The sequence below is a fragment of the Ranitomeya imitator genome, chromosome 2 (genome assembly GCF_032444005.1).
Source record: "Ranitomeya imitator isolate aRanImi1 chromosome 2, aRanImi1.pri, whole genome shotgun sequence".
In the NCBI taxonomy this organism is placed as follows: domain Eukaryota; kingdom Metazoa; phylum Chordata; class Amphibia; order Anura; family Dendrobatidae; genus Ranitomeya; species Ranitomeya imitator.
The window spans coordinates 427,813,184-427,840,758 of record NC_091283.1 but is presented as its reverse complement, the minus strand read 5'-3'; the positions used below and the strand labels follow the sequence as shown (position 1 = coordinate 427,840,758).

The 27,575-nt window shown below is 47.0% G+C and overlaps 1 protein-coding gene across 1 annotated transcript; it reads right to left on the bottom strand.

Annotated features, from left to right (window-relative positions):
• Positions 1-72: 72 nt before the first annotated feature.
• On the bottom strand, positions 73-27,575 carry PEDS1 (plasmanylethanolamine desaturase 1). The gene is made up of 6 exons (XM_069750866.1): positions 27,379-27,575; positions 15,434-15,553; positions 5,240-5,331; positions 4,734-4,878; positions 4,139-4,351; positions 73-3,446 (listed from the first exon to the last, which is right to left on the bottom strand). The coding sequence occupies exons 1-6, from the start codon at positions 27,539-27,541 to the stop codon at positions 3,325-3,327; spliced, it is 855 nt and encodes a 284-aa protein (XP_069606967.1). The 5' UTR covers positions 27,542-27,575; the 3' UTR covers positions 73-3,324.

Sequence of the window (27,575 nt, the reverse complement as noted above, 5' to 3'; positions counted from 1 at the left end):
CCAAATCCTCTCACACTAATCCTGGAGCGCTCTGGACCCCCCACATCCATCTAAATAAAAACACCAGACAAGTTTTCCACAATCTGTTAGTAATGTCTATTTTTTTTTTCTGTTATAAATATATTTACATTTAGAACATGAAATTAAAATTCTTCCTCATTACGCAGAAAAAGTCAAGATTTTAAGGCTTCATATTAAGGAAAAATAAAAGAAACAGAAGAAAAAAAAGAAAGAAATAAGCACCTTAAACATGACCATCAACCTTCACCACCATCTACACCACACACACGGGAGTTTACGTCGCTGGACACGCTTGGCAGTATGGAGCAGGTTCTTCAGGACAGCGATTCAAGGTTAAAAAAAAAAAAAAAAGAGATACTATGTGCTGACTGATACGTTTGACAGTCGGCCCTCTGTGGGGCGAGGCCGCAAGCAACAGTGAATGGTTAAATAACATCTGATACACAACTAAACCCAATTGTCTCAGCATTCTACATATCCACCATTTTACCGGACACACAAGAAGCGGAAAGGAGGTCAGTCGCCCAGCACATGAAGAGTATGGTCACCCCCAGGAGTCGCATATAGCATGTCAAAAGAGCGTCGGCCAGAATACATTGCACTGTAATAACGTGTACGACTCTTTTCTACGTGTACCAGTGCTAGTAATAAAAAGGTTCTAGTGCATATCGGAAAGTGGCTAAACCCCCAACAGTCAGGACAGGTCCGAGGATCAGGAGAAGTCACTGCGGGGAGATCGAGGCAGATAACGCTGCACATCTGCAACGCCATACAGGTGTATAGTCAGGAGGAGGAGCACATAGCTCTGGAGAGTTGCATAGTGCAATGGCTGGAACAGCCCAAACTGATGCTTGGTAGAATTTCATCTTGCTATGTAGGGGGATGACGTCCATATTTACAACATTGCGTTTATTTCTACTATAGGAGGGAGGTCCGGATCACTCACGAACGTGATTAAGAACTCTTAGCATTTAATATGTTAATATAATTTGGCCCATCTCTGGGGGGGGATTTACAGGATCTCTCCGATCTCTGGCCACGCAGGACAGCGGAGTAAAGAGGCAACAAATTGGCACTTGGGACATGATACCCAAGATCACTCGCTACAGATCAAACATTGCAACCCCCCAAGTCACATGTGGAATGGGATTTATAGCGCCTTCATAAATGCTCAGTTTTTCTCTATGCTCTATAGATGCATTTCTTGCCTATAAAATGAATGGGAGCCAGAAAAGGAGGAGGTCTGGGGTGGTTTCTCTTCCCTGCCCGAATGAGCACAGTGGATGCACATTTTCCAAGGACATTAGCTCAGTTTCAGGCCTTGTGCACATGGCTGGAATATAGCGCTTTATGGTAGTATTTAGGCTTCAAGATACCTTGCAACTTGCCATATACTTTGCAGAATTTCCACAGGTATTTGCCGCCCACATCACGTTTAGTATTGGTCATCTGCAGCACAAATGCCGACATACTGCAGACACTAAATCCACAGCACATTGATCAATTTATGGTGCAGATTTTCTTTGCAGCGTAAATTAAGGTTTGTTTTTTTTTTTTGTTCTTTTCATTTAAGTCTCATGATGTGGTTACTTTAATTCTCCACATGCAAATCCGCAGCCGTAAATCCATTGTACCTTGGGTACGTACCCTTACTCATTTCACATGGAAGTCAGATTATGCACTACATAAGAATAAGGGTATGCTCATGCGCCGTATTTCTGAGAGGGAAATCAGGGGCTGCATTTCTAGGATTTTGCAGCCAATTTATAGGATTAGCCCTATTATCATCATCCAATGTTTTCTGTTTCTATCCTGCAAAGTTGTCATCCTCTTAATATATTGCAATCATCATATTATACACAACTGTACTTGCAATTGCTCATTTTGCTTTTCAACCCATTGAATTCTTCTCTTTTCTCTGCTCTATGTAGAAACGGGAAATCTCTTGTCCCTGAAAAAATCATTCCCCTCCACTTCTGACCCAGCTGCTCCCCTGTCCCCCCTTGCCATTGACATTTGCAGTGACTCATACAGGGAAAATTGACTTTCTGTTTCTACATACAGCTTAGAAGGATTCAGCTTGTCAGTTTATAATCACGTAATGTTATAGAGATAATGGAGAAGAGAAGAATTAGCTGGGTAGAAAGGCATAAATGAGCAATTGTAAGTACACAGTGCCATATAATATGATGACTAATATATGAAGAGGATAAAAACTTTGATGGAAGTGCTTCTTTAAGACATTACAGGACTCCTTTTCATAACAGAGGAAAACCGACTATGTGAACATATCCCTAAGGAAGAATTATTTCAAAGGCACCAAACTCAGTAATATGGAACTGTACAGACTGCAGCACGTGGGTCTGCTGTGTGCACAAGAGCTGACTGCCTATAGGTTTTAGTGGGGTTTTTTGAGGGTGACCATGCCCCATACAATAGATCAGCTATCGACCCTCGCTCCTGTACTCGCGCCTCCTCTGTTGCCTCCCTGCTCTGCTTTCTTACAAGTACAGGAACACTGCGACTAATCACCTGCAATTTTTTATTGTTTTCTTTTGCCTGGTCTTAGAAATTGAAAAAAATAAAAATAAAAATAGTGACGTCATTTCCCTCGTCACGAGCAGTCAGGAGGTAAGTAAGAGCAGTATTTCTTTCCAATTAGTGTCAGTGATAAGAACAGCGTGGTGTGATGGACACGCCGGACAATCTGGAGGCTGCAGTGTTTCTTTGTCAGTATCATGCACATATAGCCCTTCTCCACAAATGAAAAAAATACTCATTAACGGCACAGCAAAAAAAAAAATAAAATAAAAAATAACGAAAGAAAAAAAAAAAAAATCTACTTTTATATTTGCCTCAGGCTTCCCCTGCGACAGCGGATTTCATGTTGATACAACAAATGTTATTGACTTCACTGATGCATCGCCATAGTGCAAGAGAGAGTACAATCTTCCTCTTTTCTGGCTCATGTGGAGGCCACATGATGCTCAGCAAGGTAAAAGGTCATCTAGGACATCAGTGAAAAGAAAAAAGCAAAAAGAGAGGAAAAAAAAAAACAGAGCTTCCTGTCAGCTGCTTGAGGGGGGGCTTGGAAAGGGGTGTGGGAGCGGCGCCCGGGAGAGCGAGGAGTGCGAGTCCTTGGATTAGAGTCTTATGGAGTTTAGCACAATCTCTTCTTGTGCTTATTAGTCCGTTAATTCCACTTGAGTCTTTTTATATATTTGGCTAATGGCTTTTAGTTTTCACTTTTATGGTTTTATAGGTTGGCAACTGTTAAGAGGAATGGGCTGAGCTGGCTGGAGATTACTTCACTTTTTGAGCCCACTTTAAGTCATCTGATCGCGGCTTCTCGCCCGTTAGGCCCTGGATGAGGTCTTCTAGGCGCTTCCAGAATCCGATCTTCTCTAGAGGGTAGTTCAGCCAACCTTAGAGAGACGAAAGAACACATTCATAGCCTGACAGATTATGGTGATCATGTACATGTCAGTTTTCAGAAAACCAGCGTGCAATGCCGGATCTGTCCCGATATCCACCACCAATGCCACCGTACAATCATCTCTGAATCCACCCCCTATGGAGCGCAATAGTGGTCAGTATTAAACACCATACTTTCCAATATCTGAAAACCCTCTTCCCCTTTTTAAAGTTTGCTTTATAGAACAAACTGCGCTTTCCTGCCACTCCCCAGATCCAGCACTGAGCCTATAATGCTGCTCCCAATGTCCATTATTGCCTGCAGCGAATAACTAAGCTGTTAATCTGACTGATTGGCTGCAGTGCTGTCAACATAACACGAAGGGCCTTTTTCAAGGCATATGCATACCTCTCTTTTCAAGGCTTGAAAATGCCCTGCGTGGCTGAAACGTTGTGATTTTTCTGTGCCAATAGTTACCAAAAGCGGGTCATCTGGTGCCCGGTTCCTGGATCTCTCTGTTTGTAGCACGGACATCTCGTAATGGCCCCTTTGGCAGCTACGGAGACGGTGTTCTTTACCCACCCTCCCCTAATTTTTTAAACAACCAATAGCTGGGACAAAGGGGTTTTCTAAAACTGAAAAACCCCTTTAATATAGGGTAACGATTGATGCTCGGTCCTCTTTCCTCTAGGTGACTCTTACCTGTCGTGATGCAAAAATAAGTCTCGTGTGGAGACACATGGTGAATACGGTGGTGCTTGCGTGGTAAGATGATGTGCCAGTCTTGGAGGAAGACTACCCAAAAAGGAAGACCACAGTACGTGTGAGACCACTTGTGAATCTGGTTGGTGAGCGTCACAAACATCGCCAGAGCAAAGATGAAACATTCAGTGGCATACGTCTTGTAGAGGAGATCTGTGAAAGTAACAGAAGAGTCACATGATGCCTAAACCTGGACATGAGATCAGGGTTCGAACGGTGGAGTCTCCCAGTCCTTAGCTGCAGTGACAATTCAGGAGCTCTTGAATTAACCCCTGGTAGCCTGCACTGCTGATCAGTGACATGTGAGACATTTACAGTGTCAATAACTCCCTAACAGGAATTCAGAATTGCACAAGCAGCTCTGGAAGAGAAAGGAATGTTAAAAATCTTGCAACATTAGACCAGTGAAGGAGGAACACTGCACATGTCTCGCTGGTGACAATTACTAAGGAGGCTACATGGGAACTAAAAAGTCCTGTTATATGAGGAACATTTGCATCCTTTGCTGAAATGAGAACCTGTGTGACATTGGTACCTGGAGGAAGGAAGAGGAATTTGTAGGCCATGCAGCCCAGTGGAATGACGGTCAGCATACAGTTATCGCCATTGGTTTCTATAAAGTCGTGCCTGGTGATCGCCGTGGGGTCGATATGATGCTCCCGAAACGGTCGGATAAAGGCCTGAAATAAGAAAAAAAAAAAATGATAATTGAGAACAGCGCAAAACTGCATGGATCAAAGAGTAAAGCGTCCACTACAGTGGATAAAATCATGAATGACCCACAGACCTCCCAGACCGCACCACAAGAAGCGTAGCTACTGTACCTCTGGTCACTAATCTCATAAAAAAAATATTAGTTAGTATGCCCTCTGCCAAAAATGGACGATCGACTATTCCCTAGTCCTACAGTCAGCCTCTTTCCTACCAAGAAAAGTGGCTGATAACAGGGAGCAACAGAAAAGACATCCCCACTGCCAAGACAATCTGATGTCAGACTGAAGTGTGGACCAACAGAACATGCTCTGTATAACCACCACTCACTTTTCCAACGATCGGCAGCTCCACGGAGCCCCAGGTGTCTGCTCCCCAATGCACCAGCCCGGAGGCAAAATCTGCTGTAATGATCCCTGCAACTAAAGAGAGAAACGACATAAGGGACAGAACCAAGCATAAAACAAAGGGTTAACCATCAGAGATACTATAAAGAAATCATGAGGAAACCCGCAGCATTATTTTTTATTCCCATCCCTGGTGAAGAAGCAGGAGGCAACCAAGGCGTCATCATGTCTGATTGAGGAGTCTGGGAAAATTGGTTGTCACCAGAAGGATGAGCCCGTCATATCTCCTGAATGTCATTTATGGCCTTATAGTGTCTCTTTCACACCCAGGTTATCACCGGTTATCGGCCTCCGCTGTGTACACTGCAGCTTTTTATCTCTTGGACAGATATCGATTTCACTATTTACCTATTGAGTTATACACAAGGACCTGGAGCCCTGAACAACCAGAGCAAACAAGAAGTCCTCTCCAGGATCTCCTCCTCCTCTGTAGTCACAATGTCTGGTATCAGGGACCGGATTACAATGCATCCCATCCAATTATCCGGCCTCATCTCCTGTACTCTACGTCACATCCAGAGCTGCAGTCATAATTCTACTGCTCCTGTGCGCAGAAGGCTGTGCATTATAGGAAGATAGATTGTAGATAGCAAACCTTGGAATGTCGACTTTCATTGAGATGTGACCAGAGCACAAGCCAGATCAAGAGAAGAGAAGCAGAAGATGTCACCTCTTGCTTGCTGCACGGATTACTTTTCCTGCCACTTCTGGGACACGCTGGTCTTTTTTATTTTAAAATATTCTATATTGTGGTCTTCAGCATTAGTGTAATAGTCAGGGACCACGATACTCCTCACCATCATCCTTGCGTCATTACAATAAATCCGGCAGCTGCTACATCTGTACGGCCAGCCTGGACTAAAGGTACCTTCACACTGAGCAACTTTAGAACGATAACGATAGCGATCCGTGACGTTGCAGCGTCCTGGATAGCGATATCGTTGTGTTTGACAAGCAGCTGCGATCAGGATCCCGCTGTGACATCGCTGGTCGGAGCTGAAAGTCTAGAACTTTATTTCGTCGCTGGATCACCCCCTGACATTGCTGAATCGGCGTGTGTGACGCCGATCCAGCGATGTGTTCACTGGTAACCAGGGTAAACATCGGGTTACTAAGCACAGGGCCGCGCTTAGTAACCCGATATTTACCCTGGTTACCATTGTAAATGTAAAAAAAAAAAAAAAAAAAAAAAAAAAAAACACTACATACTTACATTCCGGTGTCTGTCACGTCCCTCACCGTCAGCTTCCCGCACTGACTGTGAGCGCCGGCCGGCCGTAAAGCAGAGCACAGCGGTGACATCACCGCACTGCTTTATGGCCGGCGCTTACACAGTGCAGGGAAGCCGACGCCAGGGGACGTGACAGACACCAGAATGTAAGTATGTAGTGTTTTGGTTTTTTTCACATTTACAATGGTAACCAGGGTAAACATCGGGTTACTAAGCGCGGCCCTGCGCTTAGTAACAATGTTTACCCTGGTTACCCGTGGACTTCGGCATCGTTGGTCGCTGGAGAGCTGTCTGTGTGACAGCTCTCCAGCGACCACACAACGACTAAACAGCGACGCTGCAGCGATCTGCATCGTTGTCTATATCGCTGCAGCGTCGCTTAATGTGACGGTACCTTAAAGCTCCTCCTGAGATAATCTCGTGTGCACGGCGCCCTGTGCCTCATCCCCAGCACACTACAGTCCTGGAGACAGAGTAAACACCAAGCTCCCATACTGTTCAGCACTTGGCGTGCGCTTGTTTCAGGGCGAGGATTTAGTTGTAACATGGAGACCTGGAACTACAACCAGAAGCCATATTACCGCTGACAACCGCCTGCTGCATAATGTTAGAGAAGTTGTCACCTTCTTGTGGACTGTTACTGGTTTTTGAGACCTTGTTAATACTGATCTACACTTTAGACTGTAGATGGGCTTTAATGGCAAAGTTCCTCCTTGAAGAAACGCAGCTTCTGTCGAAAACGGTCTCATATTCTCTTCCTCTCATTAGGACATGTCCGGTCCCGCACGTTGCACCCGCGCCTAATTTTCACATTAATAGATAATGAAGTTATATGGCCGTTCCTGCAGAGATACAGCTGATGTGGCGGTGAGGTCCTGTGATACATCCACAATACTCCGCTCTTATGTAACATCCACGACCGCAACAAGCTGAGTAAATAGAAATAAGAACAGGAACTGTCGGCCCACTCTGCCTTCTAGAAATGACGCCTAATCATTGCATCCAAGACCTCCTGCAGCCTCCTAATAACCGATGCGTTACTATTCCAGAACAGTCACGATCTCTGCTTGCAATTAAAGGGTTATTCCTACCTTCATGAATGGAGATTGTTGGATACTGCTTGTAAATAAACAATTTTGCAATTTACTGTACAGCTTGTTTGAGATGTGAACACTTTTCTCTACAGCTCATCACCTTGGAGGCCGACCATCGCTGCCACACAGCAGATCGTGCACAGTGCTTATAAGCTCTTTTATTCAACTTGTAAGAACAGTTTTGAAGCCAACCTCAATCGCTGGAGCGTGCTTTTGTCTCCTATCTTCGGTGCAGTACTTACAAGCTAGACAGCAGGGGTGGTCGGTCTCCTAGACTACGAGCTGTAAACAAAATAAAAGCCTTAATATCCCAAGAGAGGCTGCAAATTTGAATCAACAGTAAATTGCAAAAGTGTTCGAGTGTACAAGCACTATCTGACAATATCCATCCATGAAGATGGAAATAACATTTTAAGCATTGGAGAACCACTATAGACCCGATCCTTCTCACAGCTGAAGGTTTGTTACGCTGTTTCCACAAACGTATCCCACATGATTTGGTCACAGTACCATTTACTAACATGATGATGTACGCACCTCTGGAGTAAAGAACACATTAAGACGCTTGGGGGATCAGCCAAGGGTTTACAAAGATGTAGCAGATATTACGAAGTATGGCTGGAATTGAATGGGTTAAGCTTGCGAGCACCCTCCCTGTGCTCTCGCTGAGCGCTCGCATTACGCATCATAGCAGAATTCCTACCAGATCTTTGGGGACATATGTTAACGTCTGATGCAGATTACGCCCCACCAGGGACTCCTTCTGTCAGCCAATTCATTCAGTCTGAGTACCGAGGGATATGGCCGGGTCCAGGACTGCACGGAGGGGGTTTAACCTTCACTTTAAGACCAGACGCAGGCAGCGGTGGAGGGAATACATGTGTGCTGTATATCACTGCAGTGTGTCACATACATGTAGAGGGAAGCGACAATGGATCTAATGTAGCACATGATGGGTCACTTCTGGGGCAGATTCCTATTATGTCACCATCTTATAGTTTGACAGCGTGGGCCATTGCTGTGGAGGACCCTCGCCGGGATAGTAGTCCAGGTCCACGCAGAGGGCCCACATCCAGTCACATTCGCAGATCTCACTCCGCACATGTGTAAAGTGAACTTGGATGCTCAGAAGGCTGCAGCGACCGCTCAGCCTGCTCCAACCCGTGTGAATAATTAACCATGACAACGTGACAGTGGGAGATTACCCTGCGTGTCGCTGCCAATACTATACAGCCAGTGTGGAGGGGTCAGGGTCGCTTCACCATTGCTGCGCTCACCCACACTGCATGGTGCAGGCTATCTGCTTCTCATGTGCCCCATGATTCAGGGCGAGGAAGTGCTGCGCTCAGGTAACCGCTCCAAGGCGACACATTATCTCGTCACCTAGACGCTGTCACTGTTGTCTCACTCTTGGTTACTTAGTGACCAGGTACATTTATCAGGTATTTGCTGCAACAAGTTTGAGACAATGTGAAGAATGTCCGGCAGCTGTCAGCACCTGTGGTTGGTCAGAATCCACAGACAAAAGAGCTGGAAGGCTGTCACCGCTCCTGCACGTCCGCACATCACATCCCTGCCCTCCGCAGAAACAACACAAAGTAGTATAGGACTCAGTAAGCAAAGAAAACATGGTCGAGGCAAGCAAAGAATTTCAGGAGGAGGCAACGACTCTCGGGAGGAGGCACACAATTGGGAATTTGGGTTTGGCAGATGCTGGTGGAATCTCCTGCCCAGATGTGAACAGTCTGCTCTAGGAGGAGTAATAGCAAGGTCTGAACTCAAGATTTTGGCCCTTAGCCCCAAAATAAGTGTAGCTATAATAGCTGGAGAACTAGAAGCTTCTCACTTCATGGCTGCAGTTAGGGCTACAATCAAAAAAGACCTGGCTGACAACACAGAGCCCTAAACTCTTCCAATTTCCCCTTTCCGCCGCCCAACAGAACAGCCGCCCTGAGGGTAAAGCAGACATGGACTCAAGCCTCCAACTTCCTTGACAGCAGAGACATGGTCTCGTGCCTCCTTACCCCCCAACAGCAGTGACATGGTCCCATGCCTTTCCCTCGATAGTAGAGCCTAGGCTTTGTCCTTTCCAACAGCAAAGCTGAAACCTCATCTCTCTCCCCTCAAATCAGCGCCATGACCTCAATGACAACTGAGCCCAGGGCCCCGTAATGATCAGGAGCTAAATTGGCATGTGTCCCTGAGGCTATGTGCGAAAAGCTAGAAGAAATAAGATGAAGACAGAAGGCATTAAACTATGGGTGTTTCTGACCTAAAAAAAAATATCTATCTATCTATCTATCTATCTATCTATCTAGAAAAATATTTAGAATTGAGAGTCCTCAGTGGTTGATACCTTTTAATGGCTAACTGAAAAGATGGTAACAAATTGCAAGCTTTCAAGACTACACAAGTCTCTTCATCAGGCAAAGACTAATACAAATCCTGAAGAATCACATATTTATGTACAACATAGCACAGAAAAAAAATGTTGTGCATAAATATGTGATTCTTAAGAATTTCTTTTAGTCTCTGCCTGATGAAGAGACCTGTGTAGTCTTGAAAGCTTGCAATTTGTTACCATCTTTTCAGTTAGCCATTAAAAGGTATCAACCACTGAGGACTCTCAATTCAACATTCAATAGCGCTTACGCAGGTGGTAAATTAATTTAAAATAATTTTTTTTGCCTCGATCGTATCTTCAGTTAACCATGCTTGAAACTGCTGAGGATATTCATTAACTTCACGTAAGTGTATAGTACCACTTCCGCAGCACAGCGCAAACTTTGCACTGTGTAATTTTTCTTTCAAAAAGTGAGATGCACCGCAATCACTACACGTAACGTCTCGCTTTCCCACATGGTGTTCACTGGGTATATTCTCTGGATTTCTTGCTGCATACCTCGAAGGTGGTGGCAGTTGACATCGACGGGCATTGTTGTTTTCAACTTCCGCAGGTGTCAAATTCCTTCTTCGTTGACGCTGGTTATATATATCAGCTTCCCTTCTTTCTGTCACTTGGTTGATATAAACCTTGTGATATCTCTCTCTGTCCTTATCAATCTGCTCAGGTGTTCGTTGTTGATAACCAACCCTACGATTTTGTCGATATTGTTGTTGTCGATCAGCTACTGCATCGTTGTCCGGATTTTCCTGCGGCCTGTGAGATGGACCTGGCGACTCTTCTTGGCTCATTTTGTTTGGGAGAATGCGGATGCAATTAAATGTACATTTACCTTGGCTGAAGTGGTTGAATTACATAGAAAGGAAGTGCTGCATGTGGTAATGTGGTGGTGGTGGTGGTGGGGGCGGGATTATGTGTGGTGATGCGGTGGGGGGCGGGATTATGTGTGGTGATGTGGTGGGGGGCAGGATTATGTGTGGTGCGGATTGTGTGTGACAATGTGGTGGGGGGCAAGATTGTGTGTGGTGATGTGATGGAGGCGGGGCTACTGTGCAGGGAGCGGGATTAGCGAGTAATCACGATGAATATACAGGTCCTTCTCAAAAAATTAGCATATAGTGTTAAATTTCATTATTTACCATAATGTAATGATTACAATTAAACTTTCATATATTATAGATTCATTATCCACCAACTGAAATTTGTCAGGTCTTTTATTGTTTTAATACTGACGATTTTGGCATACAACTCCTGATAACCCAAAAAACCTGTCTCAATAAATTAGCATATCAAGAAAAGGTTCTCTAAACGACCTATTACCCTAATCTTCTGAATCAACTAATTAACTCTAAACACATGCAAAAGATACCTGAGGCTTTTATAAACTCCCTGCCTGGTTCATTACTCAAAACCCCCATCATGGGTAAGACTAGCGACCTGACAGATGTCAAGAAGGCCATCATTGACACCCTCAAGCAAGAGGGTAAGACCCAGAAAGAAATTTCTCAACAAATAGGCTGTTCCCAGACTGCTGTATCAAGGCACCTCAATGGTAAGTCTGTTGGAAGGAAACAATGTGGCAGAAAACGCTGTACAACGAGAAGAGGAGACCGGACCCTGAGGAAGATTGTGGAGAAGGACCGATTCCAGACCTTGGGGAACCTGGGGAAGCAGTGGACTGAGTCTGGTGTGGAAACATCCAGAGCCACCGTGCACAGGCGTGTGCAGGAAATGGGCTACAGGTGCCGCATTCCCCAGGTAAAGCCACTTTTGATCTACAGAGAAGCAGCACTGGACTGTTGCTAAGTGGTCCCAAGTACTTTTTTCTGATGAAAGCAAATTTTGCATGTCATTCGGAAATCAAGGTGCCAGAGTCTGGAGGAAGACTGGGGAGAAGGAAATGCCAAAGTGCCTGAAGTCCAGTGTCAAGCACCCACAGTCAGTGATGGTGTGGGGTGCCATGTCAGCTGCTGGTGTTGGTCCACTGTGTTTCATCAAGGGCAGGGTCAATGCAGCTAGCTATCAGGAGATTTTGGAGCACTTCATGCTTCCATCGGCTGAAATGCTTTATGGAGATGAAGATTTCATTTTTCAGCACGACCTGGCACCTGCTCACAGTGCCAAAACCACTGGTAAATGGTTTACTGACCATGGTATTACTGTGCTCAATTGGCCTGCCAACTCTCCTGACCTGAACCCCATAGAGAATCTGTGGGATATTGTGAAGAGAAAGTTGAGAGACGCAAGACCCAACACTCTGGATGAGCTTAAGGCCGCTATTGAAGCATCCTGGGCCTCCATAACATCTCAGCAGTGTCACAGGCTGATTGCCTCCATGCCACGCCGCATTGAAGCAGTCATTTCTGCCAAAGGATTCCCGACCAAGTATTGAGTGCATAACTGAACATTATTATTTGATGGTTTTTTTGTTTGTTATTAAAAAACACTTTTATTTGATTGGATGGGTGAAATATGCTAATTTATTGAGACAGGTTTTTTGGGTTATCAGGAGTTGTATGCCAAAATCATCAGTATTAAAACAATAAAAGACCTGACAAATTTCAGTTGGTGGATAATGAATCTATAATATATGAAAGTTTAATTGTAATCATTACATTATGGTAAATAATGAAATTTAACACTATATGCTAATTTTTTGAGAAGGACCTGTATATATATCATCTATCTACTATATAATTGTCTAAGGGTCACTTCCGTCTGTCTGTCACGGATATTCATTGGTCGCGGCCTCTGTCTGTCATGGAAATCCAAGTCGCTGATTGGTCGTGGCAAAACGCCCACGACCATTGCCACAACCAATCAGCGACGGCCATAGTCTGGCAGCGAAATGGCCGCTGCTTTACTGCACCTGCAGCCAGCGCTGAGCACTCACACAGGGTTAATGCCAGAGTTAACGGACCGCGGTGTAACGCACTCCATTAACGCAGCTATTAACCCTGTGTGACCAACTTTTTACTATTGATGCTGCGTATGCAGCATCAATAGTAAAAAGATCTAATGTGCCTAATAATAATAATAATAAAAAAAAAAAAGTTATTCTCACCGTCCGACGTGGCGCGCTGTCATCGGCAGTGCAAGCGGCAGGTTCCGGAGCTAAGGATGCTATGCGAGAAGGACCTGCCATGATGTCACGGTCATGTGACCGCAACGTCATCACAGGTCCTGCGCTCATACCAACCCTGGGACCGGAAGCTGCCGCGTGCACCACACACAGGCACCAGGACTTCAAGGGCCCTTCAGAAGGTGAGTATATGTTTATTTTTTATTTTAAGTCTTTTTTAACCACGCATATAGTGCCCACATTGCTATATACTACGTGGGCTGTGTTACATACTGCGTGGGCTCTGTTATGCTGTGCAATAAACTACGTGACTGTTATATACTACGTGGCTGTGCAATATACTACGTGGTTCTACAATAAACTACGTGGCTATGTTATATACTACGTGGCTGACCAATATACTACATACCTGTGCAATACACTACATGGCTATGTTATATACTACGTCGGTTGTGTTATATACTACGTCACTGTGCAATATAGTACGTAGCCTGTGCTATATACTACCTACATATTCTAGAATACCCGATACGTTAGCATCGGGCCACCATCTAGTCTACCTATATATATCTATCTATAAATATATACAAACACACTGCTCAAAAAATAAAGTTAAAACCTAAACAGAATATAACTCCAAGTAAATCAAACTTCTGTGGAATCATACTGTCCACTTGGGAAGCAACACTGTTTGACAATCAATTTCACATGCTGTTGTGCAAATGGAATAGACAACAGATGGAAATTATTGGCAATTCTCAAGACACTCAATAAAGGAGTGGTTTTGCAGGTGGGGACCACAGACCACATCTCAGTACCAATGCTTTTTGGCTGATGTTTTGGTCACTTTTGAATGTTGGTTGTGCTTTCACACTCGTGGTAGCATGAGACGGACTCTACAACCCACACAAGTGGCTCAGGTAGCGCAGCTCATCCAGGATAGCACAAAAATGCCAAGCTGCGGCAAGAAGGTTTGCTCTGTCTGTCAGCGTAGTGTCCAGAGGCTGGAGGCGCTACCAGGAGACAGGCCAGTACACCAGGAGATGTGGAGGGGGCCGTAGGAGGGCAACAACCCAGCAAAGGGACCGCTATCTCAGCCTTTGTGCAAGGAGGAACAGGAGGAGCACTGCCAGAGCCCTGCAAAATGACCTCCAGCAGGCCAAAAGGGTGCATGTGTCTGCATAAATGGTTAGAAACTGACTCCATGAGGATGGTCTGAGTGCCTGGAGTCCACAGATGGGGGTTGTGCTCACAGCCCAACACCGCGCAGGACGCTTGCCATTTGGCACAGACCACCAGGATTGGCAAATTCACCACTGGCGCCCTGTGCTCTTCACAGATGAAAGCAGGTTCACACTGAGCAAATGTGAGAGTCTGGAGACGCCGTGGAGAGCTATCTACCTGCAACATCCTTCAGCATGACCGGTTTGGCAGTGGGTCAGTAATGGTGTGGGGTGGAATTTCTTTGGAGGGCCCTTCATGTGCTCGCCAGAGGTAGTCTGACTGCCATTAGGTATCGAGATGAGATCCTCAGACCCCTTGTGAGACCATATGCTGGTGCAGTTGGCCCTGGGTTCCTCCTAATACAGGACAATGCCAGACCTCATGTGGCTGGAGTATGTTAGCAGTTTCTGCAAGATGGTAGCATTGAAGCTATGGACTGGCCCACTCGTTCCCCAGACCTGAATCAGAGTAAACACATCTGGGACATCATGTCTCGCACCATCCACCAATGTCACGTTGCACCACAGACTGTCCAGGAGGTGGCGGATGGTTCAGTCCAAGTCTGGGAGGAGATCCCTCAGGAGAATATCCACCGCCTCATTAGGAGCATGCCCAGGCGTTGTAGGGAGGTCATACAGGCACGTGGAGACCACACACACTACTGAGCATAATTTCCTTGTCTTGAGGCATTTTCACTGAAGTTGGACTAGCCTGTGATTTGATTTTTCACTTTGATTTTGAGCATCTTTCCAAATCCAGACCTCCATGGGATATTAATTTTGCTTTACATTGATCATTTCACTATGTAATGAATAAAGATTTGCAACTGGAATATTTCATTAAGTGATATCTAGGATGTGGTACTTTAGTGTTCCCTTTATTTTTTTTGAGCTGTATATATTTGTATTTTTTTTTAATGGACCCCAAGGATTGGGGAACGCCTTCCCCTATTACACCTCCGAAGTTTCGACACTTCCCCCAGAGCCCGCTTGGTACACAAACCAAGGTGATATTTGGGGGAATATGCAACCTAAGATGTTTCACCATCTTCCTGATGCAATCGGCGGCTTACTTATACTTACAGACACTGAGGACGATGCTGGCTGTGTGCTCAATGCTGAAATAACGGACCAGGTTGCAGAAATTAAAGGACATCAAGAGGAAGCAGAGAATGACAGAAACCCATTCTTGTAGCCTCTTCCCTGCAGAGAAAACAAAACAAAACAGAAGTTATAGGATGATCAGGGACAGGGCTGACCCCTAGAAGGTTATGCTGTACTAGTCGGATATTTCAGCCCCTAAAGCTGCATATTGTAAACAGGAGCCGAACTATCAGAATAACGAGATTCACAGAGGATAGGCTCCGGCTAAGGCTACTTTCACACTAGCGTTGTTTTCAATACGTCGCAATGCGTCGTTTAGGGGAAAAAACACATCCTGCAAAGTTGTTTGCAGGATACGTTTTTGCCCCATAGAGTAACATTACCAACGCATTGCGACGTATTGACACACGTCGCAACCGTCGTGCGACGGTTGCGCTGTGTTGTGGCGGACCGCCAGGAGCAAAAAACGTTAAATGTAACGTTTTTTGCTGCCGACGGACCGCTTTTTCCGACCGCGCATGCGCGGCCAGAACTCCGCCCCCACCTCACAATGGGGCAGCAGATGCGCCGGAGAAATGCATCCACTGCCTCCGTTGTGCAGCGCATCAAACGCTAGCGTCGGAATCTTGGCCCGACGCATTGCGACGGGCCGAATCAGACGCTAGTGTGAAAGCAGCCTAATAGAAGTGTTCATACATGAAAGCAGAGATATATATATAGCTCACTGCACAGCCTCCATATGTCACAGCTCCTCGACATCTCATGTAACAGGTTCTGGGCTGGAGAAATAGGAACCTGAAAACCCCTCTGACGGTTCTCAGGTGGACAACATGTAGGGGGCCGAGCAGTCACCAAGTAGTGTTCATAATCGGAGAAGGCTGTGCAGTCATCACACCCTGGTGATTCTATACAGTTTACACCCAACAAGGGATTATGTTACACCCATCAAATGGACATATGCGGGCCCCCAGACAGGAGGGCGTTCAGTGCTTATCATACTATGGAGGCTAAGACTTGCCCCAAACTTAAGATATCCCTTTATTGAACATCGACAAACACCCCATTCCACAGATGCTCGCTGCCACACGTCAGCTCTGTGAGCATTTATAAAGCATTCCAGCTAAAGATTTGGGGTCTGGCCAATGATCCTGAGACACCAAATGGGATTACTTGGGTGTTTCTGCATCTCCCATGTGCAAGCATGATGACCGATGTATTCGGGGTTCACTGTGAGTCCAGTGACACTTTGTGGACTTCCTCTGTATGTGCTGTCCTCCACCATTTCCTGCTCACAGTTTCACGCCTGCAACCTGTACAGGTTAACTTATACCGCCCTGCACTGTGGAAGAAAATATGTGAACCCCCCACAACGATCCCAAGTCCCCACATTAACCCAGGGCTTTAATACTGAGCACACAATGGGCTTCCAAAAGCCACAGAGCCCTGACAGTACAGTCGGATGCAGCAGTTGTGCAATCTTGTGCTACAGCTAAGGCGAGATGACATATAGGTAAGGGCACTGACAGCAGAGACGGGGGCACGTGACACTATATTGTACTGTGTAATGCTCCTATGGCCTGTCTGGGATTTGTAGTTCTATGACAGGTAATCGCAGCCCTGAGGACATCTAACAGGAAATGAGGCAGAAAAATTACGATTTTCTAGGAAGTCTTATAATCCAGCCTGGTGCGGACACAGCGACCTTGAGGCAACGAGCAGAAGAACGTGACCAATATCTCAGCTGATAATGCGGACTGCGAGATGTGTCACTTCAGCACAACACAATCCTTAAAGGGTTATTCCCATCTTCTTATATGGATATTGTGGCAGATAGTCCTTGGTAAAAACAAGAACTTTTGCAATTTACTGCTTATTAAAATCTGCAGCCGATCTTGAGATATTAACCCTTTCTTTACAGCTCGTTGCCTAAGAGACCGACCGCTGCTGCTGCTGCTGCTTAAGCTTGTAAGCTGTGCGCTGAAGCTGGCTGGCATTAGGAGGTAACAGTACGCACCCGAGATCCCGGCCTGCTAAAAAAACAATACTTACACCCGCAAAAGGGGAAAAAAAAAAAAAAAAAAAGCTTGAAAGCATGCAGCGTGTTCTTCTGTTTAAAAGCAGTGGACGGTCTCCAAAGCAACGGGCAGTAAAGAAAAGTATTAATTTCTCAAAAATGGCTGAAAATCATAATAAGCAGCAAGTTGTAAAATGGCTTGTATTCTCAACAATATCCATTTATGCAGAGGGGAATAAACTGAACTTTTTACTCCACTGTTTCCAAGAGCCATAACGGTATATACATCTGCATTATTAAACTGAGGTATGCCTGTGTCGGTCTTTATTGCAGCTTTGGTAGTCTATATGTGTATATATGAAGCAGCAGGGTCAGGATGAGCAAGAAACTGTGGGAGGACACAGGGCCCAAAATCTAGAAAAAAAAATCTTATATAACTGATTGCAGGCAGCACACTATGTAGCAGACGTGGCTATAAACCACACTGATGGATAAGGGTAGAGACAATGCCCAGCCAGCCAGGACCGGACTATGCAGAGCTCGGAGGTCACAGCTCAGACCTGCAGGAACCAGACTCTGCACTAATGGCCGAGGGCGGATGATGACCTTTCACCACAAAACCCACTGTACTCCGGCATCTGACAAACTGTCACATTCAGCGAGTCCAACGAGCCTGTGCATAGAATAAATGGCAATTCCATAACAGCCAGGACCTTACTGTACATATACACAGAGCTCAGGGAAGCACAACTCCATCCTCCCCAGCCAGCCCACCAGATGATCCACAAGGCAGCGGAGAGGAATCGCAGCCGCTCAGGATGAATTATCAGGTCTATGTTAGGGAATTGATAGTTTAGTAATGTACAGGTCCACAGAAGGGTGATATTACTCCTGAATACAGGAAATAGATTTACCGCAGCCCCCCAAAGATCAGGAAAGCAAGCATGGAGCAGACCACTGGGCCAGGTCTGTAAGCTCCATCGCCCAACAGATTACACATCAGAGGCTGCTGCGCTGTTCACGCACTATGCTTCACACTGTAGCGCAGCTCATTCACACTGACGCCATACCTACATGCATTATTCCGACTGAATTGTTGTTTATTGGATCACTAAGACCTGACAGAAGGGACTGTATGAACAGCGCCTCCTTCACGTCCTGTCCACACAATTGCATCTGTGTAATAACCCTGGAATAGACATAAGACCGGACCAGTCCAGCCACCAGGACGAGTGGCTGTCACTGACCTCATGGCAGCGCCCCCTCACATTCTGTGGCCAGCAGCGTCTCCCCTGAACAAGTCTCCAGGACTCCTACAACCAGATGTGAAGTGATTCAATTGTGTGCAAGATTCTCCTCATTTAACCCCTTGCCTGCTGCAGCACTGTACAGTCAGTACGGGATCCAGCATCACCACTTACATAGTTATTAATGGGTCTGGTATGATCGCTTAACCCCTCGTCTGTAGCACTACAGTTATTAATGGGGTTGGTATCATCTCTTAACCCCCTTGCCTGTTGCAACACTACATAGTTATTAATGGGTGCATCAACATTTAACCCCTCACCTGCTGTAGCACTATATAGTTATCAATGGGTCCAGTATCACCACTTAACCCCTTGTCTGCAGCGCTACATAGTTATTAATGGGTCTGGTATAATCGCTTAACCCTTTGGCAGCAGCATTACATATTTAATGACGGATCCAGCATCAGCATTTAACCCCTGGCCTGCTGCACTACTAGTTAATGGATCCATCATCACCATTTAACCCCTCGACTGCAGCACTACATTGTTATTACTATACTGAATCAAAAAGTGTCTTTTTGGGGTTTTTTTTGAAAGTCAAACCTTTATTTAGACATATATAAAATATACAAAGTTAAAATAGTGCCTCTACACCAAGAGCAATTCTACACAGGAGGTTAGCGGGAAGAAGCACTTGCGGTGCATCATGTCGCTCGCCACTACGCTCGGGAAGCAGCATCATAGAGCCAGGTAATATGTATGGAACGCACTAGGTTCCGGCAGGTCTGCTGGGAGATCATATGCACAGGCGCCTGCAGTGACTTGTGGGAAAGTACTTTTGGCCGTATACAACTATTTCACTTTGTTATTTAGGTATAAATTGGGCAGGGCTTGATTATGTCCTCTACATTACCCCTGATGAAGATGCGTGGGGCCTCAGTCTCCCCATGGACAGCACTTGGTAACCCGCTATTGCATTTGCAAGTAGACCACCTTGACATGGTTATGGGTAATGGGTACCGGTCTTTTGTTGATACCTAGTGGCATTATTGATACATCCTTTCTATTTGGAGATCATTGAACAGCGGTTAGGGTGAATATAATTATTATTACTTGGCATCCGGTGATTCATCTGGTGGTACATTGGAATTGGATATAATCTTTAGCCAGTAGGGTGTACGAGTGCTATATTACATCTGAATAGGGCATCCAATGATACATTTTTTCTATACCTGTACCAAAAATGTGGGGTATTATTATTATTTAGGTTTTATTGTTTGATGGTATCCACCGGGTCAGCTGGCAGCATATGGCAATTATATTTAATACCTAGCTATTAGGGTGTGACCAGGGAATTCCATGCATCCTATATTTATTCCCATTATTTGGGTTTGGTATGCTATGAAATGTCTGGTTTTCTACTCTCTTGGGGGGGGACTATGTATGGTCTACCTAGCCATGTTGGCTCTTTTTATGTTTTTAAAATTGTGTGTTTTGCCTTTTTGTATTGTTATGCTTGCTAAAATTTACTATTTAAGATTGATCCCAATAGTGTGCATATCTTTCTTCTTGGGTTCTTTTCATGTATTGAACAGGGGTTGCAGGTATTATGGATGATGTGGTGATTTTGCTCACACGGCTCCGCTGCAAATTCCTTAGGCTAATATGCTATGCACCTGCACTTTAGACACATGCTCCTTTGTAATTGACTATTTAGTTGCACTGTGACTTGGATATTGCGGTATTGATGCATTTGCACTTCATGTCACAACCTGCTTCACCCAATAGGGATTTTTCCATATACCGTATATACTAGAGTATAAGCCGACCCCTAATTTTGCAACAAAAAACTGGGAAAACTAATTGACTCGAGTATAAGCCTAGGGTGGGAAATGCAGCAGCTACTGGTAAATGTTAAACATAAAAATAGATACCAATAAAAGTAAAATTAATTGAGACATCAGTAGGTTAAGTGTTTTTGAAAATCCATATTGAATCAAGAGCCCCATATAATGCTCCATACAGTTCATTATGGCCCCATAAGATGCTCCATATACAAATATGCCCCATATAATGCTCCATACAATTCTTTATGGCCCCATAAAATGCTCCATACAAAATATGCCCCATATAATGCTCCATGCAGTTCATTATGGCCCTATATAATGCTCCATGCAGTGCTTTATGGCCCCATAGATGCCCCATATAATGCTCCATGCAGTTATGGCCCCATGGATGCCCCATATAATGCTCCATGCAGTTCTTTATGGCTCCATAGATGCCCCATATAATGCTCCATGCAGTTCTTTATGGCCCCATAGATGCCCCATATAATGCTCCATGCAGTTATGGCCCCCTAGATGCCCCATATAATGCTCCATGCAGTTATGGCCCCATAGATGCCCCATATAATGCTCCATGCAGTTATGGCCCCATAGATGCCCCATATAATGCTCCATGCAGTTATGGCCCCATGTAATGCTTCATGTAGTTATGGCCCCATATAATGCTCCATGCAGTTATGGCCCCATATAGTTATGGCCCCATAAATGCCCCATAGACGCTCCATGCAGTTCTTGCCATGCATTGTGCCACATGTAACATAGTAACATAGTAACATAGTTAGTAAGGCCGAAAAAAGACATTTGTCCATCCAGTTCAGCCTAACATGTAATGCTGCTGCACAAAAAAAAAAAAAAAAATGACATACTCACCTCTCGTCGCTGCTCCTCAGCGTCCTGTCTCTTCGCACTGACTGTTCAGGCAGAGGGCCGCGAGCACACTAGTACGTCATCGCGCCCTCTGACCTGAACAGTCACAGCAAGAGGATGGGAAGACGAGGCGGCGGTGGAACGCGGAAAGGTGCTTATGACATACTTACCTGCTCCCGGCGCTCCTAACGCGGTCCCTGCATGTCCCACGGTCTTCGGGAGCGGCAGCTTCTTCCTGTAGTGAGCGGTCACATGGCACCGCTCATTACAGTAATGAATATGCGGCTCCACCCCTATGGGAGTGGAGTCCATATTCATAACTTTAATGAGCGGTACCAATGACTGCTGAACAGGCGATGAAGCTGCAGGCGCCCGAAGACCGTGGGACATGCAGGGACCGCGTCAGGAGCGCTGGGAGCAGGCGAGTATTTCACAGGCGTCATTCCCCCTCACCCACCAACCCCCCCGCCTTCCATGACTCGAGTATAAGCCGAGAGGGGCACTTTCAGCCCATTTTTTTGGGCTGAAAATCTCGGCTTATACTCGAGTATATACGGTAATTTTTGAAGATTTGGGAGAGGATTTGATGTGAACACAATCTCTAATATCCATAGTCCGTATTTGTCACATTTTTTCAGGAGCATCAGGGAGTTTGCTAACCTCATCTGTTTCGGTTTGGATATTTATATGCAATTCTCCAGTGTAGAATTGCTCTTGGTGTAGAGGCATCATTTTAACTTTGTGTGTATATTTTATATATGTATAAATAAAGGTTTGACTTTCAAAAAAAAAAAAAAAAAGACACTTTTTGATTCAGTACAGTTTAATGACTATTTGATCAGTACGTTTATACATTTAGCGGAGTGTTGCCCACCCTTTGTGTTGGAGAATGGGCTTGGGTTATATGTCTATCATAGTTATTAATGGGTCTGGTATCATCACTTAACCCCTTTGCTGCAGCACTTCACTACATACAGTCACAACAGGTGGTACAAGAAGTCACAGTGCACAGGAGACCTCATGGTTATCACCATAGTAAGCCCCTGCTGAGAGCAGTACTTCTGTGCACTGGTATAAAAGGAAGAAAAGGTGACTTGAGACAAGTTGCCTAATACTTAGGATTTGCATTTCTTGAATAGTGACCACATGCTGCCTGTCATGTATGTGTGGTTGTATAGTCTATATGACACAATGGTCCTGCGGCCACAGACTGAAGTGTAGTGAGATGAGGAGGCGGCGATGCCTCCCGGGTGTTGCTCCTGTATCTAAGGATCTCCAGTGTGCAAACAACCTGCACCTCTCCTCCAGGAAAAAAAAACAGATTTGCACTACAGGGGACTCCACCTGTACGAGTTACACACAGGGCGGGTTTCCTGGAGACACGAAAGAGCAGCAAACTCGCTGCAGAACCTGCTGCGCCACCTGTCACCTACTTAAGAGCTCCCACGCCCGGCCACAAGCCCTGTGCACCTCTCCGGGGGTCGGCTGTAGAGCCAGACACATACGCTATGTTACTAGAAATAAGGAGAAGACGCTGTATGTTCTCCACCACGTACGAGCGATAACCGCCTGTATCAGAAATATACAGGAACGTGCACTGATGTCAACAGGAATTCCCAAAATAAGTTATTTCCTATACATACAGGACAGAGGAGGTGTGATTTGGGAATAACCATTTAAAAGAAGCACCTTTTTCAGCCTATGTGCTGGAGAAAACGGAAAACCCCTTTAAACATTTTGCATAATTTCACATTATATCCAGAACCATTCCTTTAAAATACCACAAGTCGTAGACCCATCCAGAGCAGCGTTCACAATTCTGCTTGTTTCCAGTTACCACAGGGCAGATAAACGTTGGAGCTCTGACTATTCCAAGGATAAGAAGCAGATGTGTGACAGGAGTATAAGACAAGAACAGAGTGGGATTTCCACAGTCACTATATCTGGAGGGAACCTGTCACGTTCAACATGCAGTCCGATCCGTGGGCAGCACGATATAGAGAAGGGGAAGAGGAGCAGAGTGATATATAGGTTAGCGGGAAAAGATTCAATATTTGTGATTGACTGCTATCTCTGCATGCCGTCATTAGGAGAAGCCTGTCAGTCACTGCATAAGACCGCCCACTGGACCCACACACACACACACAAAGACCGCCCACTGGACCCCCACACACACAAAGACCGCCCACTGGACCCCCCCCCCCACACACACACACACACACACACAAGACCGCCCACTGGACCCCCACACACACACACACAAGACCGCCCACTGGACCCCCACACACACACACACACACACACACACACAAGACTGCCCACTGGACCCCCACACACACACACACACAAGACCGCCCACTGGACCCCCACACACAAGACCGCCCACTGGACCCCCACACACACACAAGACCGCCCACTGGACCCCCACACACACACACACACAATACCGCCCACTGGACCCCCACACACAAGACCGCCCACTGGACCCCCACACACAAGACCACCCACTGGACCCACACACAAGTCCGCCCACTGGACTCATGTATACAAACTCCATGGATTTCAATTAATAAAATGTAAGTTTTACTGAAACATTTCCCACAAAAATATCTATCAATTTCATCCTTTCCTTCTGCTCTATAACATCCTGCCTGCAGATCAGAAAAAGAGCAACCCAAAAGTTAGAGAAAAAAAAAAAAAAAAAACAGTATACATTTGGTATCACCGTTTGAGTGCCATTTTTACCAGACAGCAACATTCCACAACATACAAATAGTTTTTCCCCATTTTTCAGTACATTATATGGTGAAATGAAAGGTGGTGTTAAAAATACAACCTGTCCTGCAAAATACAATCTCTCATAAGTCTAGTCCATGGAAGAATATAAACATAATACTGAAAAAAAAAAAAAAAAAAAGTTCTAGCAGGGGATGGAGGACACACACAGTGCCACGTCACGCCAGCAGAGGAAGGAAGACACACACACATCCAATGCCACGTACATTTCTCCACATCCCAGGAACAGGGGGCGATGCACAGTGATGTACCGGAGACAGAGAACCGAGGAACACACAGTGCCACATCCCGGGGACAGAGGAGGGAGGGGAAACATACACACTTGGCCACGTCCCAGGGAAAGAAGAAAGGGTGGATACAGTGCCACGTCCCAGGGACAGAGGAGTGAGGAACACAGAGTGCCACGTTCTGGGGATAGGGGATGGAGGGGGACACACAGTGCCACATTCTGCAGACGGAGGAGTGGAACACACACACAGTGCCATATCCCAGGGACAGGGGGAGGGGACACACAGTGCCATATCCTGGGGAAAAAGGAGAGGGTGCACATACACTTGGTCACATCCCAGGTTCAGAAGAAGGGGGTGGACACAGTGATGTACCGGAGACAGAGGAGTGAGGAACACAAAGTGCCACGTCCTGGGGACGAAGAGGAAGTGAAACACACATAGTGCCACATCCTGGGGAAAGCAAACACTTGGCCACATCCCAGGTACAGAAAAAGGGAGAGGATACAGTGCCACGTCTCAGGGACGGTGGAGGAAGGGGACACAGTGTCATATCCAGGGGGAAAAGGAGGGGGAGCACACACACTTGGCCACGTCCCAGGTTCAGAAGAAGGGGGTGGACAGTGATGTACTGGAGACAGAGGAGTGAGGAACACAAAGTGCCACGTCCTGGGGACGAAGAGGAAGTGAAACACACATCGTGCCACATCCTGGGGAAAGCAAACACTTGGGCACATCCCAGGTTCAGAAGAAGGGGGTGGACACAGTGATGTACCGGAGACAGAGGAGTGAGGAACACAAAGTGCCACGTCCTGGGGACGAAGAGGAAGTGAAACACACATAGTGCCACATCCTGGGGAAAGCAAACACTTGGGCACATCCCAGGTTCAGAAGAAGGGGGTGGACACAGTGATGTACCGGAGACAGAGGAGTGAGGAACACAAAGTGCCACGTCCTGGGGACGAAGAGGAAGTGAGAACACACATAGTGCCTCATCCTGGGGAAAGCACACACTTGGCCACATCCCAGGTACAGAAAAAGGGAGTGGATACAGTGCCACATCTCAGGGACAGTGGAGTGAGGAATACACACTGCCACGTCCTGGGTACAGAGAAGTGAGGAACACACAGTGCCACGTCCCAGGGACAGAGGAGGAAGGGACACAGTGTCATATCCAGGGGGAAAAGGAGGGGGAGCACACACACTTGGCCACGCCCCAGGTTCAGAAGAAGGGGGTGGACAGTGATGTACTGGAGACAGAGGAGTGAGGAACACAAAGTGCCACATCCTGGGGATGAAAAAATGGGACACACAGTGCCACGTCCCAGTGAAAGAGGGGGAGCACCTACACTTGGCCATGTCCCAGGTTCTGAAGAAGGGGGTGGATACAGTGATGTAAGAGAGACAGAGAAGTGAGGAACACACAGTGCCACATCCGGAGAACAGAGGTGGGGAACATACACACAGTGCCACATCCTGGTGACAGAGGAGGAAGGGGGAGACACACAACTGGCCACATCCCAGGTTCAGAAGAGGTGACACACAATAATATACAGGAGACAGAGGAGTGGGAACACAGTGCCACTTCCCAGGGGCACAAAAAGGGAGAGACAGAGCAACTTCCCGGGGCAGAAGAGGGGGACACACAGAGCCACTTCCCGGGGCAGAGGAGGGGACACACACACACACAGAGCCACTTCCCGGGGCAGAGGAGGGGACACACACACACACAGAGCCACTTCCCGGGGCAGAGGAGGGGACACACACACACAGAGCCACTTCCCGGGGCAGAGGAGGGGACACACACACACAGAGCCACTTCCCGGGGCAGAGGAGGGGACACACACACACAGAGCCACTTCCCGGGGCAGAGGAGGGGGGACACACACACACACAGAGCCACTTCCCGGGGCAGAGGAGGGAGGGACACACACACACACACACAGAGCCACTTCCCGGGGCAGAGGAGGGGGGACACACACACACACAGAGCCACTTCCCGGGGCAGAGGAGGGGGGACACACACACACACAGAGCCACTTCCCGGGGCAGAGGAGGGAGGGACACACACACACACACAGAGCCACTTCCCGGGGCAGAGGAGGGACACACAGAGCCACTTCCCGGGGCAGAGGAGGGGGGACACACACACACACAGAGCCACTTCCCGGGGCAGAGGAGGGACACACAGAGCCACTTCCCGGGGCAGAGGAGGGAGGGACACACACACACACACAGAGCCACTTCCCGGGGCAGAGGAGGGGGGACACACACACACACAGAGCCACTTCCCGGGGCAGAGGAGGGGGGACACACACACACACAGAGCCACTTCCCGGGGCAGAGGAGGGAGGGACACACACACACACAGAGCCACTTCCCGGGGCAGAGGAGGGACACACAGAGCCACTTCCCGGGGCAGAGGAGGGGGGACACACACACACACAGAGCCACTTCCCGGGGCAGAGGAGGGACACACAGAGCCACTTCCCAGGGGCAGAAGCGAGGGACACACACACACAGAGCCACTTCCCGGGGAGGAGGGACACACACAGAGCCAATTCCCGGGGGACACACTCAGCCACTTCCCGGGGCAGAGGAGGGGGGACACACACAGAGCCACTTCCCGGGGGTGGAGGAACACACACATCTTGTGGTCTTGTTGGGGAAGGGTAACAAGTTGTGACAAGAGACCTGTTGCTATGGAAACTAATCTCTCATGTGGCAGCCGCTGACACGAGGCAGTGAGGAGGTTCTGCAGCAGCTGTACTCCATGTCCGGGCAGACACCGGCCTCGCAGGACAATTTCCGGCGGCCGAGGCCACAGCCCGCCAGAGCTTACACTGAGGGTGCGTGAGTTAAGGACGAGGTGCCCCGGAAATGTGAGCGGCCCCCGGGTGTCCGCCCCACTCAGGGTAGTAGCTCTCACCTGGTGAGTAAAGTTCCGCTAGCTCCCTGGCCCCGGCGTGCTGACTTCCCCACCTTGGGGGCTCCGGCCGTTCCTGCCGCCCGCTCTCCGGCAGCTCTCCCTCCTCGGCCATCGGGCAGAGCCGGGGGTCACTGTCGGCTCCTCCGTGCGCCGTCCTCGCCATGTTCCCGGCCCGCCAATCCCAGTGGCCTCAGTCA